The sequence below is a fragment of the Hirundo rustica genome, chromosome Z (genome assembly GCF_015227805.2).
Source record: "Hirundo rustica isolate bHirRus1 chromosome Z, bHirRus1.pri.v3, whole genome shotgun sequence".
Taxonomy (NCBI): domain Eukaryota; kingdom Metazoa; phylum Chordata; class Aves; order Passeriformes; family Hirundinidae; genus Hirundo; species Hirundo rustica.
This window is the reverse complement of record NC_053488.1, coordinates 20,475,452-20,502,340: the sequence shown is the minus strand read 5'-3', so window position 1 is coordinate 20,502,340 and position 26,889 is coordinate 20,475,452. Positions and strand designations below refer to the sequence as shown.

The 26,889-nt window shown below is 47.4% G+C and overlaps 1 protein-coding gene across 1 annotated transcript; it reads right to left on the bottom strand.

Annotated features, from left to right (window-relative positions):
• Positions 1–26,860, bottom strand: LOC120765278 (myosin-IIIb-like). Its single transcript, XM_040089968.2, has 31 exons — positions 26,735–26,860; positions 26,597–26,662; positions 26,392–26,522; positions 23,178–23,280; positions 21,536–21,604; positions 20,371–20,473; positions 19,746–19,902; positions 19,327–19,429; positions 18,933–19,061; positions 17,624–17,732; positions 16,053–16,169; positions 15,514–15,614; positions 14,984–15,070; positions 14,744–14,809; positions 14,323–14,436; positions 13,268–13,379; positions 11,147–11,193; positions 10,775–10,840; positions 10,367–10,486; positions 9,417–9,502; positions 9,130–9,177; positions 7,574–7,621; positions 7,308–7,399; positions 5,996–6,127; positions 5,551–5,666; positions 5,024–5,223; positions 3,071–3,160; positions 2,098–2,263; positions 1,505–1,777; positions 1,206–1,279; positions 1–129 (listed from the first exon to the last, which is right to left on the bottom strand). Exons 1-30 carry the CDS (start codon positions 26,858–26,860, stop codon positions 1,229–1,231), a joined length of 3,228 nt encoding a protein of 1,075 aa, XP_039945902.1. The 3' UTR covers positions 1–129; positions 1,206–1,228.
• Positions 26,861–26,889: the final 29 nt, after the last annotated feature.

The following is a 26,889-nucleotide window of genomic DNA, read 5'->3' as shown; positions in this document are numbered from 1 at the left end:
AAAAAAAAAAAAAAAAAAAAAAAAAGAAAAAAAGAAAAAAAAGTAGAAAGGTTGCTGTATGTCTGGATGTGTTCACTGTTAGGCCAGGCCCAACAGCACTGGAAGAGGACAGGTCTGAGCCACTTGGACCTGCAAGACAGTCAAGAAACACAATTCACTGGAGGACATAAAAGGGATCCATTAGCAGTACAACAAGGTTGCAGTTATCTATGCAGATCCCTGTGCTGTATCTTTCTTCTGCCTAACCTCTGAAACAGGGAGCATCTCCTGGGTACATCAATGAATGGGACATAGAGGAATGAACCAATTAAGCCAAAGACTATAAGGAGAGAATTTTTTCAGCTATTGAAGAGATCCTGTCTTTCTCAGCTATGAAGAGAAAGACAAGACAGGCCCCAGCTAAAAAGCTTTGCTCCACCATGAATTCCAACATGGGAGCAGAACATACAAGGGATCTGGCAATCTTGTGAAAGGCTGGAAGCCCTGCAGCGGATCAGCAGTCAAAAGCATGGTCTTCTGATCCCTCTCCATGCTCATCTGACACATACCAAGATTCTTCCAGAGGCGTACAACAGCACTGTTGTACAGTGTACAGCACTAGAGCTCCCACTTGCCTTGAGCTGCTGAGTGGGACAGGGGAGCTGCACATCCGCCAGGTACTCTGGTCACCCATCCACTGTATCACAATCTCAGTCACTAGCTGAGTTTTCACTGCTGAGACATGGTTCAAAGTTCCCTTTACAGCAACAAAACTGTTGCCTTTTCCTCTGTTGTGAGCACCGCCTTCAGCTTTCTGCCTCTGCCACCCCACAGGGCTCCCCCACACCACTGCCCCTCCACCCCACGAAGCCACTGTAGCTGACTACTGTGGCATGCATTCTGACAGCTCTTGTCCTTCCAGCCCCAGGCCTCCAACGAACTGTGAGCTCCCTCCCTCCAGCAGACTGGCCATAGTACCACAAGCACTTTGTGCACCACAGCTTCAGGGAACCCAAACTTTGGCTGATTTTCCCTGGTTTTCCTGGTCTCTCTGTAGTCCTGGGGTGGAAGCTTGCTGTCGCTCTCTGTGTTTCCCGCCCTATTTCTATGCAGCTTGTGGCCAAGAGATGCTACAGGTGGAAGATGAAGGGAAAAGTTCCTTTGCTCCTCCGTTTCCCAGAAAACTGCAATTGATGTTTTCCCTCCCGTGCACCACCTCCTCTTACCACGTCAGTCAGGCTGTACATCCTTAGTGCAGTGAGCTCCTCTCTTTAGACATGCTCACGGGAGTGGAAGTGAACTGTGATGAGAAGCACAGAAACAGCATTGGCAGGGGTGGACAGGCTGGCAAGGAATATCCCAAGGAATACAGTCTTGATCCCCAGACCACCAAATAAAACCTATGACCCAGGAGCTAAGAAACTAAGTGCTGGCTGTGGAACCCTCCTCCCTCCTGCCTCTGGGCAGGGAAACTCCACGTGTCCCAGAGGGGCTGTGGCTTGGCAGAGGATATGCCCCAGCTCACCTGCTGGATTTCCTGCATTGCCAGGCGTATGGAAGAGCGGAGGCGAGGGAAGGCTCGTTGGCTGCTCTCTCCAGAGCTAGGCTTTGTTCTACTCTTCTCTGGGGTCTGCTGGTTTTGGAAATTCTTGGTCCTCCTGAACCACTGCAGAGCAGGCTTGCTGCTGGAAGGCATGGAGGGGCAGGACTGCTTCTCTGGAGGGGTCACCCCCTTGTCTGCTGGTGAACTCAGTGTGAGACCCTCCAGATTTTCGTAATTCAAGCTCTCACTACTTTCCTGGAGAAAGGAGTGGATTCAGCAGTGGTCTGCAGACCCTTCACACACACAACACAGCACCACAAAGAGAAATACCCAGCTCTGTCCCCTGCTTACATTCAGGGGGCAGCAGGGTGTCGTCCACCTGCCAGTGCCTCTCCCCCATCCCAGGACTCTCCAGCTGGCAGCATTTCCCAGTGCATGCAGAAGCTGCTTGGCCAGAATGGGATGCCCCTCAACAGGAAAACTAAAGAGGTGCTGCTGCAAGTGTCTCTAACCACTCACTCAAGGCACAGTCCATGTCCCATGCTCTTTTCCCACTGAAGACCCTTGACATTCACCTGCCCACAGGGAACAGTCAGTGTCTCCATGAAGGGCTGGATGCCCACGGTCTGGTGATGCCGCACCAGCTCAGTGAGCGAGGTGTGAGCCCGGTCCTCCCCCAGGATGACGTAGCGTGCATTGGGCTGCATCTGGATCATGTAGTGTCTGCAGCGGCCTTGGCCCCTGGGGAGAGGGATGGACAGACACAGCCATGACACGGGGCCTCAGCCTCTCAGGACCTGGTCTCTGCCTCCTGCACCATGATTCCAGAGGCCAGTCACGATCAGGATCCTCAGTAACAAGTACCGTACAGAGGCAGGAGATGTGCTGTGCACTAACGTGTGCTCATAGGTGCTGCAATCTCCTTCCAACCTGGTTGTCTCTCTCAGCCACAGAGTACAGCCTAAGCAGGAACTCCACCCTAGGAGCCACAGCAACCCTCTCACAGATAGGTCTATTTCTTCATTAAGAGACAGATCCTGCAGTATCCCATCTGCTACTACAAACTCTCTGAGGCATCCTCTACAGGACAGGCTGAACATGATCCTCACTGGACTCCTCTGTGGAGCAGGTAATCTCCTCCAGTCAAGCAGCTTTATGGAATCACAGAATTTCATGCAGTGCTCGGTTTCATAGAATCACTTAGCATGGAAAAGCCTTTGAGATTCTCAAGTTCAACCCTTAACACAGCACTGCCAAGTCCACCATTAGAACACGTCCTCAAGTGCCACATCCACACATCTTTTAAATACCTCCAGGGATGGTGACTCTATCAGTGCCTTGGGCAGCCTGATCCTGCGCTTGACATCCCTTTCTGTGAAGAAATTCCTCCTGACGTTCAGCCTGAACCTACCCTGTCACAGCTTGAGGCTGTGTCCTCTTGTCCCATTGCCAGCTGCCTGGAAGAAAAGGCTGACCCCCACCTAGCTCCAACCTCGTGTTGTAGAGAGCAATAATGTCTCCCCCAAGCCTCCTCTGCCCCTCACCTACCGGTACGTCAAGATGTAGCCTGGTCGGCTCTGGCTGATACGAACGAGGAAGCAACCCAAAGGCTTGTCAATCAGCAAGTTTTCGGCTTCCCTGAAATCAGGAGAGAGTTTTTTAGCAGAGAGCCAGCAGTTGCCTTGCCACACAGTAGGGATTTGCATCCTGTCTCATGTGCTACCCCAGTAGTGTCCCAGGGAGCCCAGCATCTGCCCTATGCGTTCCTGCCTACAGGTCTCCTGACTGAGGCTTGTTGGTGCAGGATGCACTAACAGGCTGAGGGAGCACAATACGCTTAGCCTCTCCAGGTAGGGCTGCTCCAAACCTGCTCCAGCAGTCTGATTGTGCGACAGCTGCCTTCCAGCACCAAGCATGTCACAAAGCATCACTGAGAGGAGGAATCTGTGCATGTGTGCACTTCCTATGGTCCAGGGATGAAGTCAGGATGCTGTGGGGTACTGGGTAAGCTCAGCATCCTAGAAAAACATCAGCTTGGATTACACCACTCTGGCTTTCTAAACTTCCTGCTGGAAGGAGGTCTTTCCCTTCTCTGCCCAACAGACAAAGCCCTGCTTTGTGCTTGTCATGTGCCTTGCTTGAGGCTAAAGGTGACTGCAAATCACCAGCGCAATTTGGTGTTGCTCTGGCTGCTCCATTTCATGAAGCTGAGCTTACACTGCCATGTGAAAACCTAAGTCGCAGCTTAAGCACCAATGCTTTTTTGGGAAGGATCTGCCATGTCCTTCATTGCACAGTGCTCATGGCTAGTCTGTACTTGAATCTGGACAGTTTTGTCTTCCAGACACTAATTCCTCTCCTACATCCTTTCATTTGTGGACAAAAGCATTATTACAGGATAGGGCCTCAATAACTACCTTAAAAAATTAAAACGTAAAGCAGCTACCAGGGAGCTGTGAGGTACTGCAGTGTTCTTTACCAAGCTAATGTGCTGTGTAATGTCTCTGAGTAAATGTTCACACTGACAGCCTGAAAAAAATCCAAGAACATAGATTTAATAAGACTGAAGGAGAACTGGAGTTTGAACAGAAAAAAAAAAAACCTTAGAAACTGGAGCAAGATGATGAGGGTGTTCAGATGGCAGCAACCTTGACACAGAAATCCCACCAATTACAGGATATTGGCAGTTAACAAGTGTGGAGCACCACAGATCAATTTGCACACAGGTGAGACTATGCTGCCATCCTTCTCCTGTCCGATCAATGGCATAATCAGCACTTCTCTGGTGCTTGACTCAGCCAAGAGAGTGAAGTGTGAGGCATACCTGGCAGAAAGGCTTCAAGCTTTGAAACAAAGTCTTGTAAACAACTCCATAAGAAAGAAGGGCTTAGTGGGTGTCTCTCCCAGACTAAGAAGCAAATTCCACCTGTGCTGCATCCTCAGTAGACGGACAGAGCTATCAACAAAAACCCTTCCTTTTCCTGTATCAGGGGCCTTTGGTGGAGTTTGGCATTGAGTACTCATTAAAGCACCCCTTAATGCTTTTTAAAATTGAAAAAAATCTGAATTCTATATTCTCCTGCTGTAAATTGGGGTCTCCTGACCTATACTGAAATACAAAAACCAGTCATAATGAATCAACCCAAAAGTCCATCTTCATGTCTCGGCAAATGGTCCAGATCAGGGAAAGAGCATGTGTGTATTTCCTGTCTGATTACTTTACAAGCCTCCCATCCCTACTAGGATCTGGATTTAGGGACCCATGGCGGACTTATGTACTACAACTCTCCACTGTCCTTCCATGGATCCACATAGTTTCAGCATTTACAGTCTGTGACAGGGACTCCCGAGCTTTCCCCTAAGGGTTTGACGCTCAGAGATTAAAAGGGAAAAATTATGCAGGTCACCCCCATTCCTTAAGTGAAGCCCAGTCAATCCAACCTACACAGTTCTAAGGACACACTGGCTTTTGTTGGTGGTCACTGTGTCCAAAGTACCCACCTCCGACTGATCATCCCATGCAGCCAGCTTGGAAAGGCCCCATCATCCTGCATGACCTTCTGGGCCTGTGTCTCTTTGAACCAGCGGAGAGTTGCTCCTCTCTTGAGTTTCCTCATTTTTGCTTCTTCCCCAGTCTGTCCCTCAGTTCCCAGAATAGGACAAGGCACAGAAGGGTTCAAGAAGTTATCAAAAGGAGTGGACTGAAAGTAAGGAGAGAGGGAAAGTCAGCATGAAAACAAAGTCAAAGGCAGGAGACGTTTGAAGAGATCACTTTGGCAGGTGACCCCATTCCTAAGTCTCTTAAGAGCAGATCAGTCACCATCTAGTAAAAGCTGCTTTCAGTTCCTCAAAGGTCCCGACCATGCTTTCTATCTAACCACAGTAGGACAGGACTCGCACTTCTCATAACAAGAATGACAACGTTCTCTTGTGACCACATGCAGGAAAACAAGTGCATGCAGAAGGTGGATGGAGCAGGGAACCAGCACGTCTGGCGAAAGGGCCCCCAGCAGAGCCAGTCTTGCTACCTCTGTTAGTTTGCTGCGTGGCCGTGGCACTGGCGGCTGTTGCGACTGATCAGAAGGATGAGGACTAGACTGAGGGCGCCTCTTTCGTGGCATGGGGACTGGAAGGGAGTTTCTTTCTGCAACGAGAAGAAATACGTAGGTGAAATCTAGCACGCAAGATCCATTATATCCATCCTTTACAGGCCCAGGGCTGGGATAGACTCTGCTGCATGGATTATGCGGTCAAACCACAGCCTAGCCCTCCTTCAGGCACAGCCAGGCAAACGACCTTTACCATGCCGCTTCTGCTCCCCACAGACAAAGACACACTTCCAAAGAGCAGAAACATCATCAGCTCCCTGCCCAGCACACTGGTGGAGTTCCTGTCGCAGGACAGGCCATCATGACCTGGAGCTCACAGCAGCTGTGGACATGCACTGGGTCAGCGTGAGTGGGAACAACTCACCCTGGGCCTCTGCTGCCAGTGCCAGCTGCTGGATTCTTTCTCTCTCTGCCTCCTCCTGTAGCTGCTGTGCTTGAGCTCTCACCTCAGCCAACAGCTTTAGGAAACTCTTCTTGCATCTGAATCCCCTAAAAACTGTTCAGAAAAAAGCCATGGTTAGAAAAATAATGCTGTTCAAGCCTTTGTAATTCTCTCAGGGAAGAACACTGGGTGTTTGTCCTTCATCTAGTGCAAAGCCCACAACACCCGAATCATATTAATAATGAGCAATGGAAACTCTACTGTGAGCAGGCAGCCAAAACCCTGTAAGAACTGTCTTCTACTCTCTAAGCTGCTAGATCACAGATTTATAGAAATCAAATTACAGATCTATGCTCTCATCTCTAATGCCAGGGCACTGAATACCTAAAAAAGAAAGCCTCACAGGAGGACCTGCTAACTATCCATATCTCTGTCCTTCTAGACATCATGAAGGAGACAGGATTTCCTTGATGCCTGCCCATGGGAAAGCCTTTCCCATACGCAGCCATCGCAGGGCTCCCTAGGAGCATTACGGACATAGTGTGATCCCACCTACTCTACCAGTTATTAAAACACATGGAATGAAAGCTGCACCCTCTCATTTCCCACTACCCACACATCTTCCCCACGGATGACAACAGTGCACAGCTTGTGACTGTCTGATGTTTGTCACACTGTACGGCGCACAGCTGGAAGTTGCTGAGATGCTCCAGCAGTGCAACAACTCGTACAGAACAGAAGCGCAACAGAGGGGAGGCAAGAAGGGTGACAGCAGCCTCCTCCTCCTCCTCCTGGCTGCACAGTCCTCATGTAGCCTGTGCAAGGGGAAGTACTGTGTGCCCACAGCCACTCTGAAAAGACAGGCTGGAAAGACAAGAAAAAACCAAACCAGACCAAAATTTCACCCCCTTCTGCCTGTCTCCGAAAGCAGCAATGAGATCTGCTTCACTCATTTCCCTTTCCCCTGTTCAACACAGCTCACAAACAATCCTTACTCCAGAGGACAGTGAGCTAGACCTCAGGATGCGGCCAAATCATTGCGTGTCCCACTCAGCCCAGCTCTTTTGCACGCTTTTTCCCTTTCCAGGGCTGACACTGAGGGCTCTCGCTGATTCGGGATGAGCGCTGGGGATGTGGGCATTTGCAATACGCACTTTGAGTTCAAAGGGCCTTGACACAGAGATGGCCCCTGCCCTACCCTGCTGTCCTCTGCAAAGGTGCAAAGGTGGAGCAGGGACTGCAGAGAAGGTTTTCCTTTCCCTGGTCTGAGATCAGGGCCTGTCCCAGCACTCACCTGTCTGTATGATAACTGCTGCTCTTTCCAGTCGCTCCAGACACTTTGCCAGCTGTTCCTGATGCCAATATTTAAAGAAAAGTCGTGACTTTCTGTGAAGTTGGAAGAGAAAGATGCAGTGAGAAACACTGTCTAAACTTTTATCCATCATCCTTTGAAGCGCCCTTTCCTTCAACCACAGAATTATCCCTGAAGATAACTGGGTGACAGCTCACATATGTAAAATCCTAAGCTTCCCATTCCCAACAGCACTGATGCACACCTACCCACAAATCCAGCCTTTCAGCTCTGTACTTTGCAGTATCTTCAAGCAGCTGAAAGAGACGATAAAAGTAAAATAAATAATTTTCCACCTAAAGCGAACACCAATTCTTTTAGGTGCACAAAGGGGCATAAAGTGCCTCAGCAATTCCCAATAGTCAGTAAACTGGCTGTAATGTACCTTGAGATACAGCTAGGAGCACATTTGGGAAGAACATATGCAAAGGGGTTCCCAGAGGCAGATTTACTTCAGCTCCCTGGGAGGCAATTCTGTAGAGCCTATTTTATTCTCAGAAGTGCTTTTCCTCATTTTGTTTCCAAGCCCTTTGGAGGACACAAGTTGCAAGGTCAGCACAGCAAGACTTCTGGGAGAAAGTCTGTTTTCCAATTCCAGTTTCATTTTGCAGACTCCAGTGATAAAATTTGGGTCACTCGGAAAGATTCCCTGACACTTGGAACTGAAAGCAGCTCTAGCTGCAAAACACAGGCGGCTTCCTCCCACTCCTGCTAATCCAGGCTGTGAAATCATAGTGGCGCTTTTTGCTAATATCTCACACAGGAAAGCAGAAGTGTTATTCTTTCTATCTCGGCCAACTTCCACAGTGCCATAATCCATATTCACAGGATTTTTTTTTTTTTTCTGAAATGCATCCCATTATTTTTGTGACTCCAAACACACCACACTGCCTGTTTACAATGATCTCTCCTCCATCTATGACATTCTCTTGTGACCTCACTCGGGTTTGAAATTCTTACTATTCAGGAAGCATCAGGAAGTTCAAGGAAGCACTGTGAAGGCAGGAGGAGCTACTGCCAGGAGTGAATTGTTCCAGGAGATCATTCAAATTCTTTTCTTAAATGACTAAAAAAACCCCTCAGTTGGCTTCTTTACATGATTCATTCTCACTATCAATCACAGTTGACACTGGCAGGAAGGAGACGCTGGGAAAGTGGAGAAAAGGAGGTGGGGAACTCCTGTCCTAGATCTAGGAAGGAAGATGCTGGCAGAGTAAAACTCTGTCCCTCTGCAGAGCTGGAAGGATGTTTATGCGTGTAACAGTTAGGTTCTAAAAATGCTGATGGTATATTTTGCCTGTACAGAGACCAAATTCTTGGTTTAGAAACATCTTCTCTAGCCTGGGAGACATTCAGTGCTGGCTGCTTGTTCAGCATTGTCTTTATCTTCTCCCACGTGGCCATCAGGAAAAAGCCTGGAGAGGCACCTGACAGCAGCACTTCAGCGCCTGCCATGCAGAGTTCAGTGGACACCCTTGACCACTATTGTTACTCCCTGAATTAGATACATGGGTCAGTTTCCATTTCACAAGGCTTTATAGTAATGGAACTTAATTGCTACATAACAATTCAAGAAAGATTTAATTCATCATGGTACCAAGTGCTCTTTAAACATTAAATGTCCTTGCCTGGGATCCGTGTTCCCCATCACCACAAATTCCCATCCTCTTTTTGCCTGTCCCTTTTACTTGGTTTCCTATGCTACTCAGAGTAAAACCCTCTGAACAACAAATCAGACCGCACACAGTAAAGTTAGTGTTCCTACCTTTCTTTTGTGAGGGGGACACCAGGTTTAACTAGAAGAATTCCATATCTGTGGAAAACAAACCAACACAAACACATAAAAGCCACATCCTTGATGGGCTGAGCTGATCCCTATCACCCTGACAGCAAACAACAACAAATTTTCCACTCATCCTCCCACAGCAAATAACCCCATGACCTCAGACCACATGAATTTTGAAGAGACTCTTTTACTTCTTGCCCTTATCTAGTTATTGGGGTCATTTCCCAAGAAATATCTACAAGGAATATTCAGAGGATTTAAAAGACCTTTCAGCAAATTCCTCAAAGGAGGGTCTCCAGGAGAAACCATCTCTTCGGATACGGATTGTCTCCAGCAGCCCATTGTACCGGAGCTGAAGCAGCACCACAAAGAAACAAAGAGACACGGGTCATTAGGACATTGGTTTTGCTCCTTTGCAGGCAGAATGACTTATTCAGCCTTAAACTTCTCCAGTTCAGAATGAAAATGTTTTTTTCTGAAAATGTTTCCTTGGTTAAGAACTGAATTTACCTCGTCCTGTAACTCTGATGATCATCCACTGAGTTAGAAGTTGGAAGCCATAAAAACCAATGACTGAAATAACTTCACCTTCCAGCCATGGGTACTGCTTTGCCTCTGTCCCTTAGAGGATAGCTTCATATTTCCAAATCTGGACACAGAAGTACTCTGAGGCATGGATGAACTTCCTCTTAATCCTATTCTTTCTTATAAACATTAAAGAGGCTGCTGAGCTTTCTGAACTCTTCCAATCATTTTCAGTATTCTTTAAAGCATCTAGACCTCAAACCTGACAGAATATCCAAACACAATCATATCAGTGCATTTCAGATCCTATCAAAGCAATCCCCTCTTGGTTTTTATTCAGAGTTGCCCTGGCTGAGGGGCGAGAACAGTCTCCTCTGGGAAGCAATTTTTCCAGAGTACTGTCTGTGCCAGTCCCATCCAGGGGGAGATGTAAAGATGAATCCTAGCACCTGACAAGCAGATCTCATCGCATTCATGAAAAAGAAATGAGAGAGATCTAAGATTGCAAAATCTGGACCTAGCAGTCTGCGTCATAAAAACAACCAAGTACTCAGAATCTTTACACACATATACTACTCCTTCTCTTCCAAGGGAAGACTCAAGTGAGTCACCTTGCACAGCCTTTTGGTGGAATCTGCCGTCCCACTGAGGTGTGGCAGTAGTCCTTGTAAAGGACACTGTTTTTGCTCACCTGCAGCAGCACCACCTGGTTGTCCAGCACACCTGGCTCCTTCTGGCTGTTGGGCTTTATGCAGCGCACAAAGTGTGGGTTGGCAGAATACATCCTCTCCATGAGCACCATCAGGGAATGCTGGCAAGGGCAGAGGAACATCAACAGTCCACCAAACCAAAGCACTGCCAGATGTGCAATATCCTGCAGGAAGAACTGTTTTCTCACCCCTAACAACTTCCTGGGTTCTGGCAACAACTGGGCCCATCCCACTGTGAAGAGGCCTGCTCGGCAATCAGGAAAACCCCTGTCTACATAATGTCTGCTTTAACCATGCTTAGCACTCTGGAAGCAGTGCAGTGATATTTGAAGTGATAAAATTATCACTGCTCTCATCTCACGGCGCACCTCAGGGCAGCAACACCATACCCGGAACTGAGCTCCAGCAGACTGTTTCCGTGTGCTGTTGAACTTGTCATCTGCTCCTGGTATGACCTGAAACCAGACCAAAAGAAAGGATCAGCCCTGGAAGAAGTGCTTGATTGACAGCCAAGGAGCACTGCTGGAAGGCAGATGGCAAGAAATGAGGGAAAATGGATTTAAGGGGAGAGAAGACAAGCTAAACGTACAAATGGCAGAAACAAGCATAAAACAGTAAACAACAAAGGAGAAATTGTTGAAGCTGATTGCTGTCTGTTTTTATTTTAAGCCAACTTCTACCTGCCCATTTTCAGTCATTTTCTCATATAATAATTATCAGGTAACATTTATCAATTGTGATGTGGACCTCAAGTGCAATACCTTGGCTTTCACATGAGGCATCAGGGTCCCTGTCCTGGAGATAGTGGCTGGAAGAATAGAGACAATTAGTTAATTTTGTACCTTTGCTTGCAATCCACTAGAGCTAAATATTCAAACCTCATTTCATGCACAAATCTCCTTACAAATACTGAATCACAGGGTGTTAGGTTTCACCATGTGGAACTACAAGGAAAGAGGTTAAAAAGGGAAGAAGAAAATGCAAATGTATTGTCTTGGATTATGTAACCTACAAATGTGTATTCTATTTCATCTGTTGAAAGCTGTTTTAGGGAGATGTTTTATCCTTCTCTTGTGACTCCAGGGGGGAGAGGGGCGGATGCCTCCTGATAATGGCCCAGCCATTAAATCCAGGTGGGGCAGTGTTTCTTATCTCTTTCACCACCACTCCATCCTTCAGGGGGACATCTTCTGATAATGGGCCATCAGGGCCCACCAATGACATGACACATTCCATCATCCCACTGTGAGATGCTCCACGCAGTGGGGGAGCAGCCAGCTGTTCCTAGCTAGATAAAAACTGGGACTGAAGGACACAAGGGATCCAGTTTTTCCACTGGATGCCTGGAGGAAGACTGGATCCATCTCATCGCCACTGGACTTTCTACAGGACCATCTCTACTCCAAAGAAACACATCTGTTACTCCAGGAGGATTTATTTGGACTGCTTCCAACACCCTGACCAACAGGATGCCAGGTCGTATCCCTGACAGAGTCAGGTGTGGTGTTTTGTTTTTTTTTTTTTTTTTTTTTCTTTTTTTCCTACTGCATTTGTATTTTTATTTTTTTTTAATTTTTAATATTCCTAGTAAAGAACTGTTACTCCTGTTTCCCATATCTTTGCCTGAAAGCCTATAATTGCAAAATTATAATAATTGGGAGGGAAGGTAGTTTACATTCTCCATTCCAAAGGAGGCTCTAGCTTTCCTTGGCAGACAACTGTCTTTCAAAACCAAAACACGTATGGAGCACACAAGGTAGGCAATACTAACTTCTGCCACTGAGAAGACATGACAATCAGGTTGTTAAATAAACCTAAATGACTTTCAACAGAATTATTATCAATGGGCATCTAACAGTGCAGAAAAAATGGCACAAGCAGCAAATAGGGAGTTCAGCTACAGCACTCAGGAGGTTATTTAAAGTCAGATAGCTTATAACTAATTCAGTGACAGGATGAGAAAATCAGAGAAGTTTAATTTAGTAAAGGATCTAGCGTGAGTCTTGTGCACCCTTGGTGCAATGGCTTCATGGGAATCATAAAACCACAAAATCAGGTTGGCAGTGTTCCCTGGAGGTCACCTGGACCAAACCCTTTGTTCAGCACCTAAAGACATTGCCCAGACTGGACAACCAACCTGAGAACAGGTTATGTCTGATGTTTATGAACTTTGAAAGAGTTGGACTAGGCTAAGTAGCTTCAGTAAAAGTGAAGAAATGGTAATAAAGATAGTACTGAGCAATAGCTGAAAAACAGTGGAGAACAGAAATGAAATTCACCAGTTTCTTGTAAATCCCAGAAAGTGGCATGGACTGAATGGGACAAAAATAATTACAAAATTTCTAAACCAGAAGCACTGTTCAGCCAGCCAATTTCCAAGGAAGCGTCCACCTGACTTTTCTCTAAATTTTTAATTTAATTAGAAGCCTTGGAGAATCTGAAGGTTTATCAATAGGTGAGAAAAGGGAGTGTGTGAGTTTAGCGGTAGGAGAAAAATAATGCATGACCTGACAGTTTTTTTATCAGGTTGTGAAGCTCCATTTTCAGAATCAATGACCTTGACCAGCTTCATTTCTAGACAAGAACAGCATGTACAGAAAGGACCAGAGGAAACAGTCCTGCACTGGCCTTGGAGAAGATAGGAAGGCATCCGAGCAGTGGCTAATTCTCTGGACAGGGATACAACCTGCCCTGCTTTCCACGGCAGGGAAAACCAGCGGTGACTGCTCTGTACGTGCCAGCGGCCCCACGCCAGGCTGCAGGATTCCCAGAGTCCCCCTGGCACTGCCAGCTGTGAAACACGCTGTGGAACACATGAGCCACATGCTCACACTTAACTCTTGCCAAGGTGGGCCTTGGCTCATGCTGGATGTGGGACTTGCCTGTGAACAGCACACTGAGCAAGGGGGTGACGCTGTTGATGAAGAGCCCACGGACATTGGCTGGCAAGGTGTCTCTGTTCTTCTCTAGAAAGCCCCTGGCAGTGTATTGTACCTGTGGAAAGGGCAGCAGGTCACTAAGGACACAGTGCTCACAGGCTGGCTGTAAAAGCCACTTCCACAGCCCGCCGGGAGCTGATGGTATGTTAAATGAATGTACTCTGGCTTGCACATGAATTCTTTAAACACACAGGCACCCCATTCAGATGCCAACCCTGAGGAACAAAACCATGCGCATGTCAGAGGCATCAGAAAATGGGAGTGCAGCATAACACCAAGACATCCACATTTACATGTTAAATGTTAATTTTTGTAATAACGAATGTCACAAATCATAACTTGGTCAACAATGCTGAGATTAGATTACGAAAATGCAAGTTACAATGAATTGTCATATCTGCTCCTGTTCCAAAAATTATCTCCAATCAATTCAACTTAATGTGGACCAATGCTTTCAATACTGGTGGCAGTAAAGTTATGTGCAATAGTGTTAAATCTCAAGCTGCTCAGATACAGCAAATGTAAATAACTGCCTCCACTTTCAAAACATTAATTACCCTGCTGTTTACACAGTGTCCTCAGGTGTTTGCAAAAAAAAAAAAAAAAAAAAAAAAAGTCACTGCTATGCTCTGGAACCCAGTAAGTAAAGAAAACACCTTTAGCTTGTCCTTTGGTGTTGCACAGTGGACACTGTACTTTTATTTTTGAAGTACTACTTTAGGACTAGAGTTCTAATAGAATGATGATTAGAAGAATAGCAGATTCTTCTAATGCCCTATGCTTCTGAGAGGCAGCTCCATTTTCCTCAGGGGTTTTCTCTTCCTGTACCTTTTACATAAATCCCAGGGAATACTAGGAGGCAATCCATTGGAACAGATCACTTATGTTAGTGCCATCCCCAGACCACACATTCCTTAACATCAAAGCCCTATTTGTCAGGCAACACTTCCACCCCCTCCAACACACACTACAACATTGTTCCTGCAAACAGCACATACTTTCCCAGCATAGTGAATGATGCTGAAGCCCAAAACACGGCCTCGGGCTGGCTGGAAGTGTAAATTCCCCTTAAAGCTGTTGTTTAGTTTATCCACAAATGTCTTATCAGTTGCCTGCAAGAGAGGAGAGTTCATAAGGTGCAACAGAGGCCTGATGAGGACATATGGAATCAAATCAAAACAAGGATACTTCCAAGGAGTGGGAAGTAGCCTTGGCTGTGCAATAGTCTTCTGCAGTGCCTTCTCCTGACTCCTCTCAGAGATGACAGTGCCCTGATCTGCATGTCCTGTCTCAGAAGTCACACATGGGGACATCTCTGTTCATCCTGCACTCCAACCCAAGAGCTTTCTTTGCAGCCCAGATATTCATTGATATATTAGCCCTCAGAATATTTTTCTCTGCCTCCTCTCTCCTACATACCTGAGGGAATGCACTCTGCTCATCCAGAAGAGACAGCAGCCCAAGGGGCTTGGCCAGGAGCAGATTCTGCAGGAAAGAAGATGCATGACACATATGTAAAGCAGTGCAGGACATCCCCTCTCACCCTCACCGCCCTTTGCAGAGGTTCTTCCCATGTGCCATCTCCTCCCCATGGTAGCAAGAGCAACACTTCTCTCTTTTCTAGACAGAGCAATTATATTCGGTCAGTCCTTCACTCACCAGAATAGGTTCATTATTGTTGAATGTGATAGTCTCCCAAGGCAACCCTTCTTCCTTATAGGCAGCCTGCTCCAGCTGGAAAATGTGCTGAGATAAAGAAAAAAGAGGTCGAAGCACCCAGTAGACTTGGCTAGACAAACCCTGAACATCTTCTTTCCTTCCCTGAGCAAGAGGACAGAGAAGGGGCACTCTCAGCCACAGCATGAGAGGCCCAAAATGTAGCTGCTGTTCCCTGTGGTTCTCTGTAACCCTGGCACTCACTGGTCCTGGTGCATAAAGCAGGACCACTTGTCAGAGTGTAAATGTCCCTGCTATCACAAGTTTGGTTACTGCTGATCCTTCTGGCTCTTCCTTTCCTGTCCCAGTGGCTCCCCCGCCCCAGCGGGGAAGGTTGCTGCTCTCTATCCTGCTTCATTATTCACTATTTCTGTCCTTCCAGGCAATAGATATGTTTTTCCCCAAGCCCTCCTGCATGTGCAGTGTTCTGCTTTCTCTGCAACACAAGGTGAGGTCACCCTCAGCAGACTTACATGGTTGAAGAAATGCTGTAGCTGCTCATTGGCCAAGTTTATGCAAAGCTGTTCAAAACGATTCACTGCAAAGTTTTCAAACCCAAAAATATCCAAGATGCCTAAAAAAAAGGGAAGAAGAGCACATCATGGAGCCTGCAGACCATGCCTGCAGATTACTGTGTACACCAACACACAACCAAATCTCTTATCACACAGCTCTTGCGGCACAGGGAAAACGCAGCCAAGAGAGATACCAATGGCAGGTCTTCCACAGTTTGGAGTTAGTTAAGAGAAGACCCACTCCAGCTCGGCTTCTCTGCTAAGACAGGGTACCCCAGAACTACAGCCTCACAGTTGCTTCAGATCAACTGACTCCTCAGAGTCGAACAAAGCCCTACAGACTTCATGCTGCTAACTTTTATCTCTAGCAGGATCACAGTTTTGACAATGCATCCCAGCACGCAAGCTCTGTGAAACCTCATGCTGTGCCTGTCCTCTGTTGCGGCTGAGGGATGCACATTTAAGAACAGAACAGGAGCAAGACAGGCAGAGCTCACCTATCTCCCTCAGCTCCACCTCAGGGTCCACGTTCTCAGCCAGCAGCTCATTGATCTTGCAAACAATCCAGCCAAACACTCGTCCATAGGCCACCTTTGCAATGGAGTCCCGAGCATCTGCACAGAGGGAACAACAGCAGCTCACCAAAGTGCTTCACAGGAGAGCAGGGGACACGACACACAAGCTTGTTGTAATGCGTTAATTTGGTTTATATTGTGTTTTATCGGATTTGTAATGTTTTTTCTCTGTATCATGCGGTCTGTCCTCCCTCAGCAGTAACCCAACCCTGTTCCCCTCCCACTTTATCCCTGATTACGTAGTGTCTTGTCCCTGCCTCTGGGCCCTGCCCCCTGGGGAAAAAGCCCTCGACACGGGCAGAACCTTGCTCTCTCTGGCACCGGCGAGCCATCGGAAAGATCTCCAGCCAGGCAGGGCAGGACTCGAGACTAAAGCTGTAATATCTCACCCGGTGAGAGAGAGCAGACTCTTTCCTTTTGCCATCAGCGGTCGTCTGGTCTCATAAAGAAATACCACCCAATCTGGCTCAATCCATCCACCTCTAGCAACAACATCTGTATAAAGCTACTTTAAAGATCAGATAAACATTGGATTGTCCCCACCCTCTGTAAGTGGGAGGTGTAAAAACAGCTCTCTAGTTCCAAAATCTTCACAATCTTTCTACAAGATCAGCCATGACATACCATGGCATTTTTTAGTCATGTCATTTTTTAGAATATCTAGAGACTTCCTTTCTCCTCTGAAGATATATTAAGTATATGTTCACTGTTAAACCGAGAGAAGCTCCAAATTTTACTTGGAAATTTGGATGGTTCTCTTCCTCCTAGTCCACAGTGGCTAAGTGTTTAAATGTTGTAGGCAAGAAAGGGACACGATGTGTCTGCTAACATTCTAAGAAGGAGACCAAATTAACACAACTTCGAGATGTATATTTTATTGTCTAGAGAAATTTGTAAAACAGAACCAGCTAATCCCATTTCATTTTCATTTTCTTCTTTCATTTATTTGAAGCAATATCTCTCTTAATTAGATTTTAAAATACTGTAATTTAAATGAACCTTTTGGCACAGATTATTTTAGGTAATTTTCTTGTTTTATTGAAAGGGAAAATAACACCTCGTGCTTGCTATTTTGCTCTTTTCGCTCCATTCCTGACACTGTGACATCTCATTGTTCTCGCGGTTGTTTCTCCAACTATTACCTAGAGCTCTGCACGCTGCCAGCACACTGCAACAGGAGCCTTCCCCTCTTTTGCACAAATACCCAGAGTTTCTTTCTAGGCTGGACTGAGTCAGAAAGCAAAGCTAATTCCTTGGTTTCTCATTTAATCTTTGCTAGTCTCCTGGAGACCAAACAAAAGCAGCATTCATGGCCCTACATATCAGTAAGAGACTAAACAGATAAATACTGACATACTTGCCTCTGTGTGAGAGTAATGAAGGGGCACAGAAGGACATCTTTGTTCCCAACAAGCTGCACATGTGTGGGGATACTCCTCCATCAAAACCCAGTCTTTCCAGCCAGCACATCTGCAATTCATTGTGTTTCCTACCTTCTGCCTGCTGCTGGGTGTGAAAACGCTGGATCTGCTCGCCTCGGGTCACTGATGTTGTACAAATCAGGCATTTTAACAGCTCATCTTCCTGGACTCCAAACTGACCCTGGGAAACAGGAAATAGACGGGGACAGTCAATTGTAAACCCATACTCTGCTCGTGGGGGTTGTGTCTGTGTGCAACAGAGTCATGGTTCAGGCTCAGGCCTCTGAGCCCCACTGTAAGGCAAGTGCTACTGCTGGCACCAGAGTCAGATGCAGGCTCTGATCTGCTCCACCCCCGCAGCGATCAACCTGACACGTTCGCTCTCAAACACTTTTTGTTTTGCTTTCCCAGTGCTGCCACCTTTCACCTTCTTTGGGAGCTATGCCATTCCCCGCTGAGCGGTTTAATGACTTATTGAACAGCACCACACGGAGGTAACTGTGAAGGTGCTGAAGCATCTGAGCCTCAGAGTCACAGGAACCCACACGAGAGGCAGGAAACAAAGCAAACTCAGACACACTGAACCCCTCAGTGATTTAACAGGAATTCCCCTCCTGTGGGCAAGAAATGAGGAGCAGGCTTTCAAAACAAGATAAAAAGAAGCTAGCTGCTGAACAGACGTTGGTGGTTTTTTCAGGTATGGTGTAGGAGGGAAACAGGCAAAGACACGGGAGTGAGTGAAACCAAAGAGCAAGGGTTCTGGGATTTCAAATAGGTCAAAATGAAAAGAAATAGAAAGGGGAGAAGTATGTTACTTTTTCTGTCCCATGTTGTTAACAAAGCAAGACAACTTCTCCATCCCCTATAACAAAAATGGAATGGTCCTGGGAAATATATACTTCTTAATCTGTGATAATTTAATGCAAAATAGTAGAAACCTTAATTCAAGATAAACAATAAAAAAGACAGGATTTAAGGTGGTATCCTTGGACAAAATCCAATGAAAACACAGAACTGGTGTGCAGATATTGCCCACCTGAATTTCTCCAAGGTGTCATCACAGTCACTAACACAAAACATCTAGTTTTAAAAATCTTATGTGTCATGAAGTCAGCAAGGTATATGCTGAGGACTATGTAGGACATGGGTTCTAGACACACAAGAAATAGAAGCTGAGACGCCTCTCTTTGGGCATGAATAGAAGTGAACACATGCTGTCATGGGATCAAACTGTGCATTTTCAAAAAAACCCTTGTTCTTTAGAAATCTTCGCACTCTGAGGCAGAAACATCCTCTGGCAGGAACAGCTCCTGCAGTCACACAGCCAGTGGGAAAGAGCATCATACCCACAAGGTTTCTTTCAACATTTCTTGTGACTCACCGCTGCAGCCTTCAGCCATCCTTGGGAGGCTTCACTGACTTTTACAGACCCATTGCTCTCCTCAGGCTCAAAGGTCACGTTGCCCAGAGACAACACACCAGCCAAGATAGCCTGCATGTCCACTTGCTCCTAAAACACAAAAGAAAGGTGACTGAAAAACCTACCAGCATGTCGCATGTACAACGCAGATAACCCAGAAGTCAGGGAGGGTAAGGGAAGAGGCACAGGCCACCTGTGGGAAAAAGCTCTCCACAAAGTAGGCAGACTCAGGTGGTCTGAAAGTGACATGGAAAATCTAGACAAAGAAATAGGACTGAGCTTCAGAAGAGCAGCTAGAAAGAAAGCCTATGGCTGCAGGAAGCACAGATGGAAATGAAACAGCCCCAGGACTAACCTGTTCTTGGAAGCCCACCATGTCAAGGGCATTGCAAACCTCTTGGTATTTGTGCTTCCAGCGTTCAGCTGCTTCCTGTGTACCAAATCGTCCACTTATGTACCTGAGAAAGTGCATATCCCGTAAAAACTGTCACACAATCAGCACTATAACTCAGTCCTACCCTATGGGAACAAAGCAGATCCCCAGAAGTGGAGACGCGAAGGAGAAAGGAAACTTTTCCAAGGTAGTGCAGCAGAAATCCCAGACCTGGCTTCCATGATGATCCACAGTATCTCTTCATGTAGCTCCATTTAGATCCTACTCCAGCTTCCACTCACCCATAGATAAAACCCCAGGGCAGAGAAAAAACTCCATTATGCTGTCTTCCCCTTCTCCACCCATCACAAAAACTAAACTAGGGTTTGCCTTTGACGTACCTGTAGAATGAAGGATCCAATAACCCATACATCTCCTTCTGCTTTGAAGACAGTCCAGCAAACATGTAGTAGAAGATGTGGAAATTCCTCTCCCCAGCATCTTGTTGCACCACCCGTGACTTCTCTAACAGGTATTCACTCAGCTTTGCACCTTGCACTGCACACAAAAAGGTGACAGGGTGGGGAATTTCACTCTGGGGGACGTGAAGCTGCCTGGGCTGTCCCACATCTCTTCTTTGGTGCCAGAAGAACAGAATTGCTTTTGTGCAAGACCCTCTAGGTTGCCCAGCACACTGGAAATGGGCTTCTCCATTCTTTCTGTGGTCTTAGAGATTTCTGTTCACCTCTTTTAGCAGAAACAAAACCTTCTGGATTCACAGAGTATTACTGACACTTGCCCTTCCCTCTCACCCCTGTGTCCTTGCCGTACTCCCACTCTGTCCAAACCCAGGCCTAATCCTATCCAGGTCCTACCCAACAGTGGTTGCTGTGGATTTTACTAAACTGCACACCCTTCCCACAGGGAGTCACTTGCCAAAATTTACCCTCCACAAGTTTTGGCTACTCAGTCCACTCCCTCCAGTTCCTAACCACTCCCCAGGCTACTAAGTGTCCTTGCCTTTACCTGTATTTTCCTGGAAACGCAGCTGTATGTATTTTCCAAAGCGGCTGCTGTTGTCATTCATCACTGTCTGGGCATTGCCAAAAGCTTCAAGCAACGGATTCACCTAAAACAAGCGAAGAAGCAGAACAACCATTCTTCGGATTAAGTGATCCAATCTAACTTACTTGGAAAAATGCATCTTTAGCATTTGCTACTCAGAGCTCAGCTGGAAAGGAATCACTCCATGAATATGGATCCGCACCAATTTTATCTCTGTCTGGATAAAGAAATTCAAAGAGGCAAATATCACAACAACCAAGTGGCATGAGGTTAACGATGATCAGTACAATTGAACTGATGGGATCTCACTGAGTCATTTTTTAGACGATAAGGTTGGTATCATCTATTTCCACACAATATCTGTTGTCACTAGATAATTGGCGTGCTATACCACAGCAATAAACAAAGTCACCATGGCACTCAGTTAATATGACAGCTTAGCTACTGAAATTTGTAGACATAATGACAGTGCATTATAAAGAAATTAACAGAACAATCAGACCAGTTTGCTAAGCTGGATGCAAAGGTGGCGGAATGAAGTTTTTCTGTATTTGAGCAAAGAGTGCCTGTCAACTAGAAGAACAATGCCTCAGAGTAAATGGTGAGCGGCCTGTAGAACACAGCTTTAAGGTAAGACTGTAATCCCGCAAAGGACTAACTTAGTCCTTGCATATATCTGCAGGAACCAAATAAGATGCATGTTATTTCTTCACCATCACCTCAAGGCTATCCAAGGGCAGCTCATCTGGGCTGAAGTGAGTTATTTCCAGCAAAAGAGCTGCAGGCTGGGTTTAGGCACTCTGTTGAGAAAACACAGCTCTCCTGCCTGTGGAACCTGCTAAGGTCAGAGGCAGCCTGGCAGTGTGGCTCAAGCCAGCTCTAAGCAGAGGCAGCAAGTGTATCAGTGTCACGTTCCCACAACCCAGCACAGACATTCACCTTGGATCCACCACAGAGGATACCACCCTGAATTACAACACCATTCCAGAGCCCAAAGCACAGCACGTGGCATTAGGTTTATGCATCAATATACTGGTTGCAGGAGGAGCTAAAGCTGTTTTCTGTGAGACGCCAGACACTTTCCCCATGTCCAACAGAGCCAATGCCAGCTGGCTCCAAGACAGACCTGATACTGGCCAAGGCTGAGCCCACCAGTGACAGTGGCAGTGCCTCTGGAATAAAGACTGCTGTGCACCTACAGAAGAGAGAGAGGAGTGAGGATGCAGGAGAGGAACAGCTCTGCAGGCACAAGGTCAGCAAAGGAGGAGGGGCAGGAGCTGCTCCAGCTGCCAGAGCAGAGATTCCCCTGGAGCCTGAGGTGCAGCCCATGGTGAGGCAGCTGTGCCCCTGCAGCCCCTGGAGGTCCATGGAGGAGCAGAGATCCACCTGCAGCCCCTGGAGGAGCCCACACCCGAGCAGGCGGATGCCTGAAGGAGGCTGTGTCCCCATGGGAAGCCTTCCTGGCAGGACCTGTGGCGAGGAGCCCATTCTGGAGCAGGTTTGCTGATAGGACCTGTGACCCTGAGGGGGGCCCGCGCTGGAGCACCCTGTTCCTGAGGGACGGTACCCTGTGGAGGGGGCCCAGACTAGGGCAGCCTGTTCCTAAAGCACAGACGTATAAGTATCCAATGGACAGCACTGACACTGGAGCAGCCTACTCCTGAAGGACTGCATCATGCCAAGAGACCCACGCTGGAACAGTCTGTTCCTGAAGGACTGTCTCCTGTGGGAGGGACCCTATGCTGGAGGAGGGGAAGAACATGAGGAAGAAGACAGCAGTACAGATGACCTGTGATAAACTGACCTCAATACCCATTCCATATCTGCCTGTGCTGCTGGAGGGAAGAAAGCAGACAAACTGGGAGTCAAGTTGAGCCTAGGAAGAAGGGAGGAGTAGGGGAAGGTGTTTCAAGACTTGCTCTCATTTCTCATTATCCTACTCTGATATTAACTGAAAAGAAATTAAATTAGTTTCCCTTAGTTGAGCCTGTTCTGTCTGTGATGGTAGTTGGTGAGCAATCTCACAGTCCTTATCTCAGCCCATGAGTTTTTGTTATGTTCTTCTACCTCTGTCCAGGTAAGGAGGGGAAGGGATAGAGTGGCCTGGGGGGCACTGGTTGAAGTTACACAGAGAAAAACCTCTATGTTTCTACAGGAAAAGTGAAGTAGTCCAAGAACTCACTCTTCCTAATCTATCACATGGAAGGTTTAAAGCATGATTTGTTTAAAAACCCTCACAACTCCCTGGGGAGAAATTCAAGTGGAAATATTTCAGACCAAAGAGTCAAATATGTTTCAAACTGAGCTAGCAAAGATATATGGAAAAAGCAAGGATGGCAGTTAGCCAGCTAGCAGGTGTGTGTCTGGCAGTATAAGCAGCCAATGATAGGTTACTAAAGGGTGTGTGAATTCCTCATCCATGAAATAAAGATCTCTTTTTTCTAATGAAAGCCCCTGTTCTACCTCAAACAGAAAATTATTTAGAAAAAAAATACCACCGATCTCTTGTAACGGAGAACGTGTTAAATGACTGCAACAGTTCTCTCTAATTTAAGAATCATCTCCAGCAAACAAAATTACTGACTTTCTAACCTGTCTAATTGGTGGCCAGCTATCTCACCATTCTTATCCACCATTTTCTTGTGTGTCTTATGTGTGGCTCCCTGATTTCCAGTGGTGATTCACCGGCAGTATTCCTAAGCTTAATGCAAATTGTCTCGCAGCAGTGCTGCTTCTGCACTTTCAAGCACCATCCTGCAATGACCTACCTGAAGTATTTGCTGCTCCAGCTGTGAGTTGCCTTTGCATAGGTTCATTATGTGCTGCAACAACAACTTTGTACTCTCTGTTTTCCCAGCACCACTCTCTCCACTGCCAAGAAAAAGAAAATAAATTCCATCAACCTTAAAGTATAGTTGTTCTGCCCCTTACGGCTCAAGTGCTCCATCACTTGAGAGTGCTCTATGAGAGTTTCACAATTTTTTCAGCCAAATCGCATGAGAGCGTAAAAACTCACACCACGTCTTTAAACAGGGTATCCCATGATGTTCTGGTCCTTCATCAGGGAACCCGTCTGTTGTAACGCATTGACTGTGTTCTTTGTATCTGTCTCTGTCCGACTGGTGCCCATCCCCTTCGGGCCGGGTCCGGTTTCCCCCCCTCCTTCTGATCCTAATTGGGTGATGCCTCTGGGTCTCGCCCATGGGCCCTGCCCCCTGGGGGAAAAAGCCACGGCAGGGGAGGGGCCGGGGACACTCGGGACCGGCGAGTGATCGGGACACTTCAGCGAACGAAGGAGGACAAGTGAATAAAGCCGTAAAATCCCAAAGGAGCCGGGAATAGAATCTTTTATTTTGCCATCGGCGGCCGTCAGATCTCGTGGGGAAGGTTACCCCTGTCCCCCTCTGCAAGCGAGTACAGATATACCCCATGCTGTCACTTCTGGATGGGAGGTACCAGACAGACCATTTGCTCTGCTTCGAAAGTCATCTGCTACATCAACTCCCTTGCCTATGCTGGAGCCAACAACTTCCTCTTTCTCCAGTGAGATTTGCCCTATCCACATCACATCCACACCTGGATACTGATCATGAGACGCTGTGGCAGCCTCAAATCTCAGGTGTTTCACACATCCACGCGCCAAACAGCTGGGAATGAAGGTTTAGAGCTGCCCACACTCCCACAGTGGCAGCAGTGCACATCACTGTGCTGTCACACATCCACGTCACTCTGTTGTCACACATCCACGGCACCTCCACCCCCAAGTCAAATAACCAGCACTTGGAAAGTGCAGTTTCCCCCATCCTGGGAGAGGGAACGTACAATCAGTGAGATAACATGTCCTTAACTGACAATATCACATCAGCTGAGAATTTCAGCATACGCATGGAAAAAGAATAAATGCAGGAAATACTGGAGGTATACTTGAGGGCAGGTCCCCATTTCCTTTGAGCTGACCTTTGAGCGTGTGGTGTGGCTTTACTGCTTTGTAGCTACCAATGCCTCTGCACTTGGTATCAAGTATGTGTCATAGGTGGCTAAAAACCCCAAGTACTACAGCAGGTCCCTGGTCTCAAGCACAGGTCAGACCAGCATCATCCAAATACATACAAATAAAACATGACATTTTGCCAGTTGAGAACATGCTATCCAGTGCCCCTGCTCAGTATGTCAGGTTTAATTTTTTCAGTAACTTCCTTCCTCCACAAAAAAACCCCAAAAACCAAACACCAAAAAAACAAACAAAAAAACAACCCCAAAACAAACAACAACAAACATATATATATCGTCCAAGAACACTTTTGTGGTTCAAGCTTGATTTAGACCCTCCAACAAGCACAAAACCTTCACAAGGTCCTGCAAGCACAGCAGGTGTGTAACTGTCCTCAGCTCTGAAGAAATGCAAAGTCATCTTCAGGTGACCCAAGTGCTGCACTGCAGCACATGCAGGCTATGACTAATGTGTTTTTGGACTGGGAAGACAAGAGGAGCCAGCAGAATTTGTAGCTGAGGACAATTTGGTAGCAATGGACACCTATGAAGCAGCTGCTTCATCCACCACCACCTCTGAAGAATGCTACCCAGATCTCCCGGACTCATCTGGAGACACTGAAGAGATCACAGAGGTCTGCAGATCCTGTTCCTGTGCTGTTGTGGTGGTGAACTGTGGTCTAACAGGAGTGACCTCATCTTCCCTGTTCACCCCAACTGTGCTCATGTAGGAAAACTTGGTAATTAGTGTTTCATAACCCATGGAGAAGAAAACCACGATTTTCCTGTGACAGTAACACACAGACCAGGTAAAAGGTTGTAGGATGCATAGGAGTGTATCAGACCTATCTCTGAACTGCTGGCAGAAAACAACCAGACCACTGACCACCTGGAAAATTCTCATGGGTTATGCTGGGTTATGCTTTCTTGTCTTCCACCTCCCAAGACAATACAATGACTGTGCTCTATCTCCAGAGCCCTACCAGCAGTGCCTCTTGCACCTGTGACCCCATGGCCAGCATTTCCTGAGAGCATTTCAGGTAAAACACGGGCACCAATGGCCCGAAGGCTACAGAAATGAGTGGGGCTCAAGTGCCCCTCAAAGTCAGCTCCCAGTCCTACCAAAACACTTTGCAGTGATTCAGCAATTGACTTGCACACCATGTAGACTGAAAGTACTGATAGAATGATCAGAAGGAGATACAAAGGAGAATTAAATCAAAGTTGGCAAGTAGCATTTTAACAGAGACAACGTTTAAACTGTTTTCTACAACACCCAGTTGTAGAGAAGAGGCAGTTAATGTTTGAAGTCTTTCTCCTTCCTGTTCAATGCTTTCTCTGCCAGTTGATGTCGTTTGAGGTTTTCTCTGATCAACAGTGCTATCTGCTGTGCTGCAGAGTTCCAGCAGAACAACAGTGAAAAGTTCATGGTAGGCTCTTTGGTTAAAAGAATCATGGTTCCCTGACTTCTAGTGGACAGAACTGCGCAGACTTTAAGATCCTCTCTGACCAGATCCTCAAAGGTCTTAGAGCAGAAAAACGTTTTAATTCTTCCTGCTCTTCAGTTACACTTGGAAAGCTCCACTCAGCGAAAACTGGTTCTGTCCATTTCATCCTTCTGACTTTTACTACAGCTTTTACCATGGCAGTTGTGTTGCCAGAGCAGGGCACCCAATGGCTTTTCCCAGAGCTGGATTCCAGCGGCTGGTTCCCCACCAGAAGTGAACCTGGACTCTTTACTGTCGCAAAGATTGCTGGCCGAGCTGCTCCACGAAAGCCTGTTTTGTCTGCCCACACGTTCTCAAGACGTGACTGCTTATCTGTCTCGAAAGCGGTCGGGATGAAGGACGTGTTGCCAGCACAGATGGATTTCGACTCACCAAAAGAACCGAAGAGGAGCTCCACATGACCCTCGGGCAGAGAGATCCCAGCGAGAGCTCGGGGGCCGCCCCCATCCCCCGGCCGGCCCCGGGACCCCCGGCCGCCGCTCACCTGATGAGGATGCACTGGTTGCGGGGTCCGCCGCCCCCGCGGCCCAGCATGGCGTGGTAGGCGCGGCCGGCCACGGCGAAGATGTGGGGCGGCAGCGCGTCGGTCTGGAGGCGCCGGTATCGCTCGGAGACCTGCGGGGAAGCGGCGGCGGAGAGACGTGAGCGGCCGGGGGACGGCGGGGCGCGGCGGGGAGCGCGGCGCTCACCTCTCTCTCGTAGAGCGGCAGCGGCTGGAAGGGGTTCATGGCGACGAGGATGTCCCCGATGGCGGTCTGTGAGGACGAGACAGCCGGTCAGCCGAGAGCCCCCTCCCGCCGCCCCCCGCCCCGGCCCCCGGCACTCACGTAGATGTGCCGCTGCAGGAAGCGCTCCCGCAGCCCGGCCAGCAGCGCCGCCTCGTCCAGCTCGGCCAGCGCCGCCAGGTCCCCGGCCGCGCCGGGTGGGGGACCACGCTCCCCCAGCGACACCATCGCCGCCCGCCGCCGCCCTGCCCGGCCCG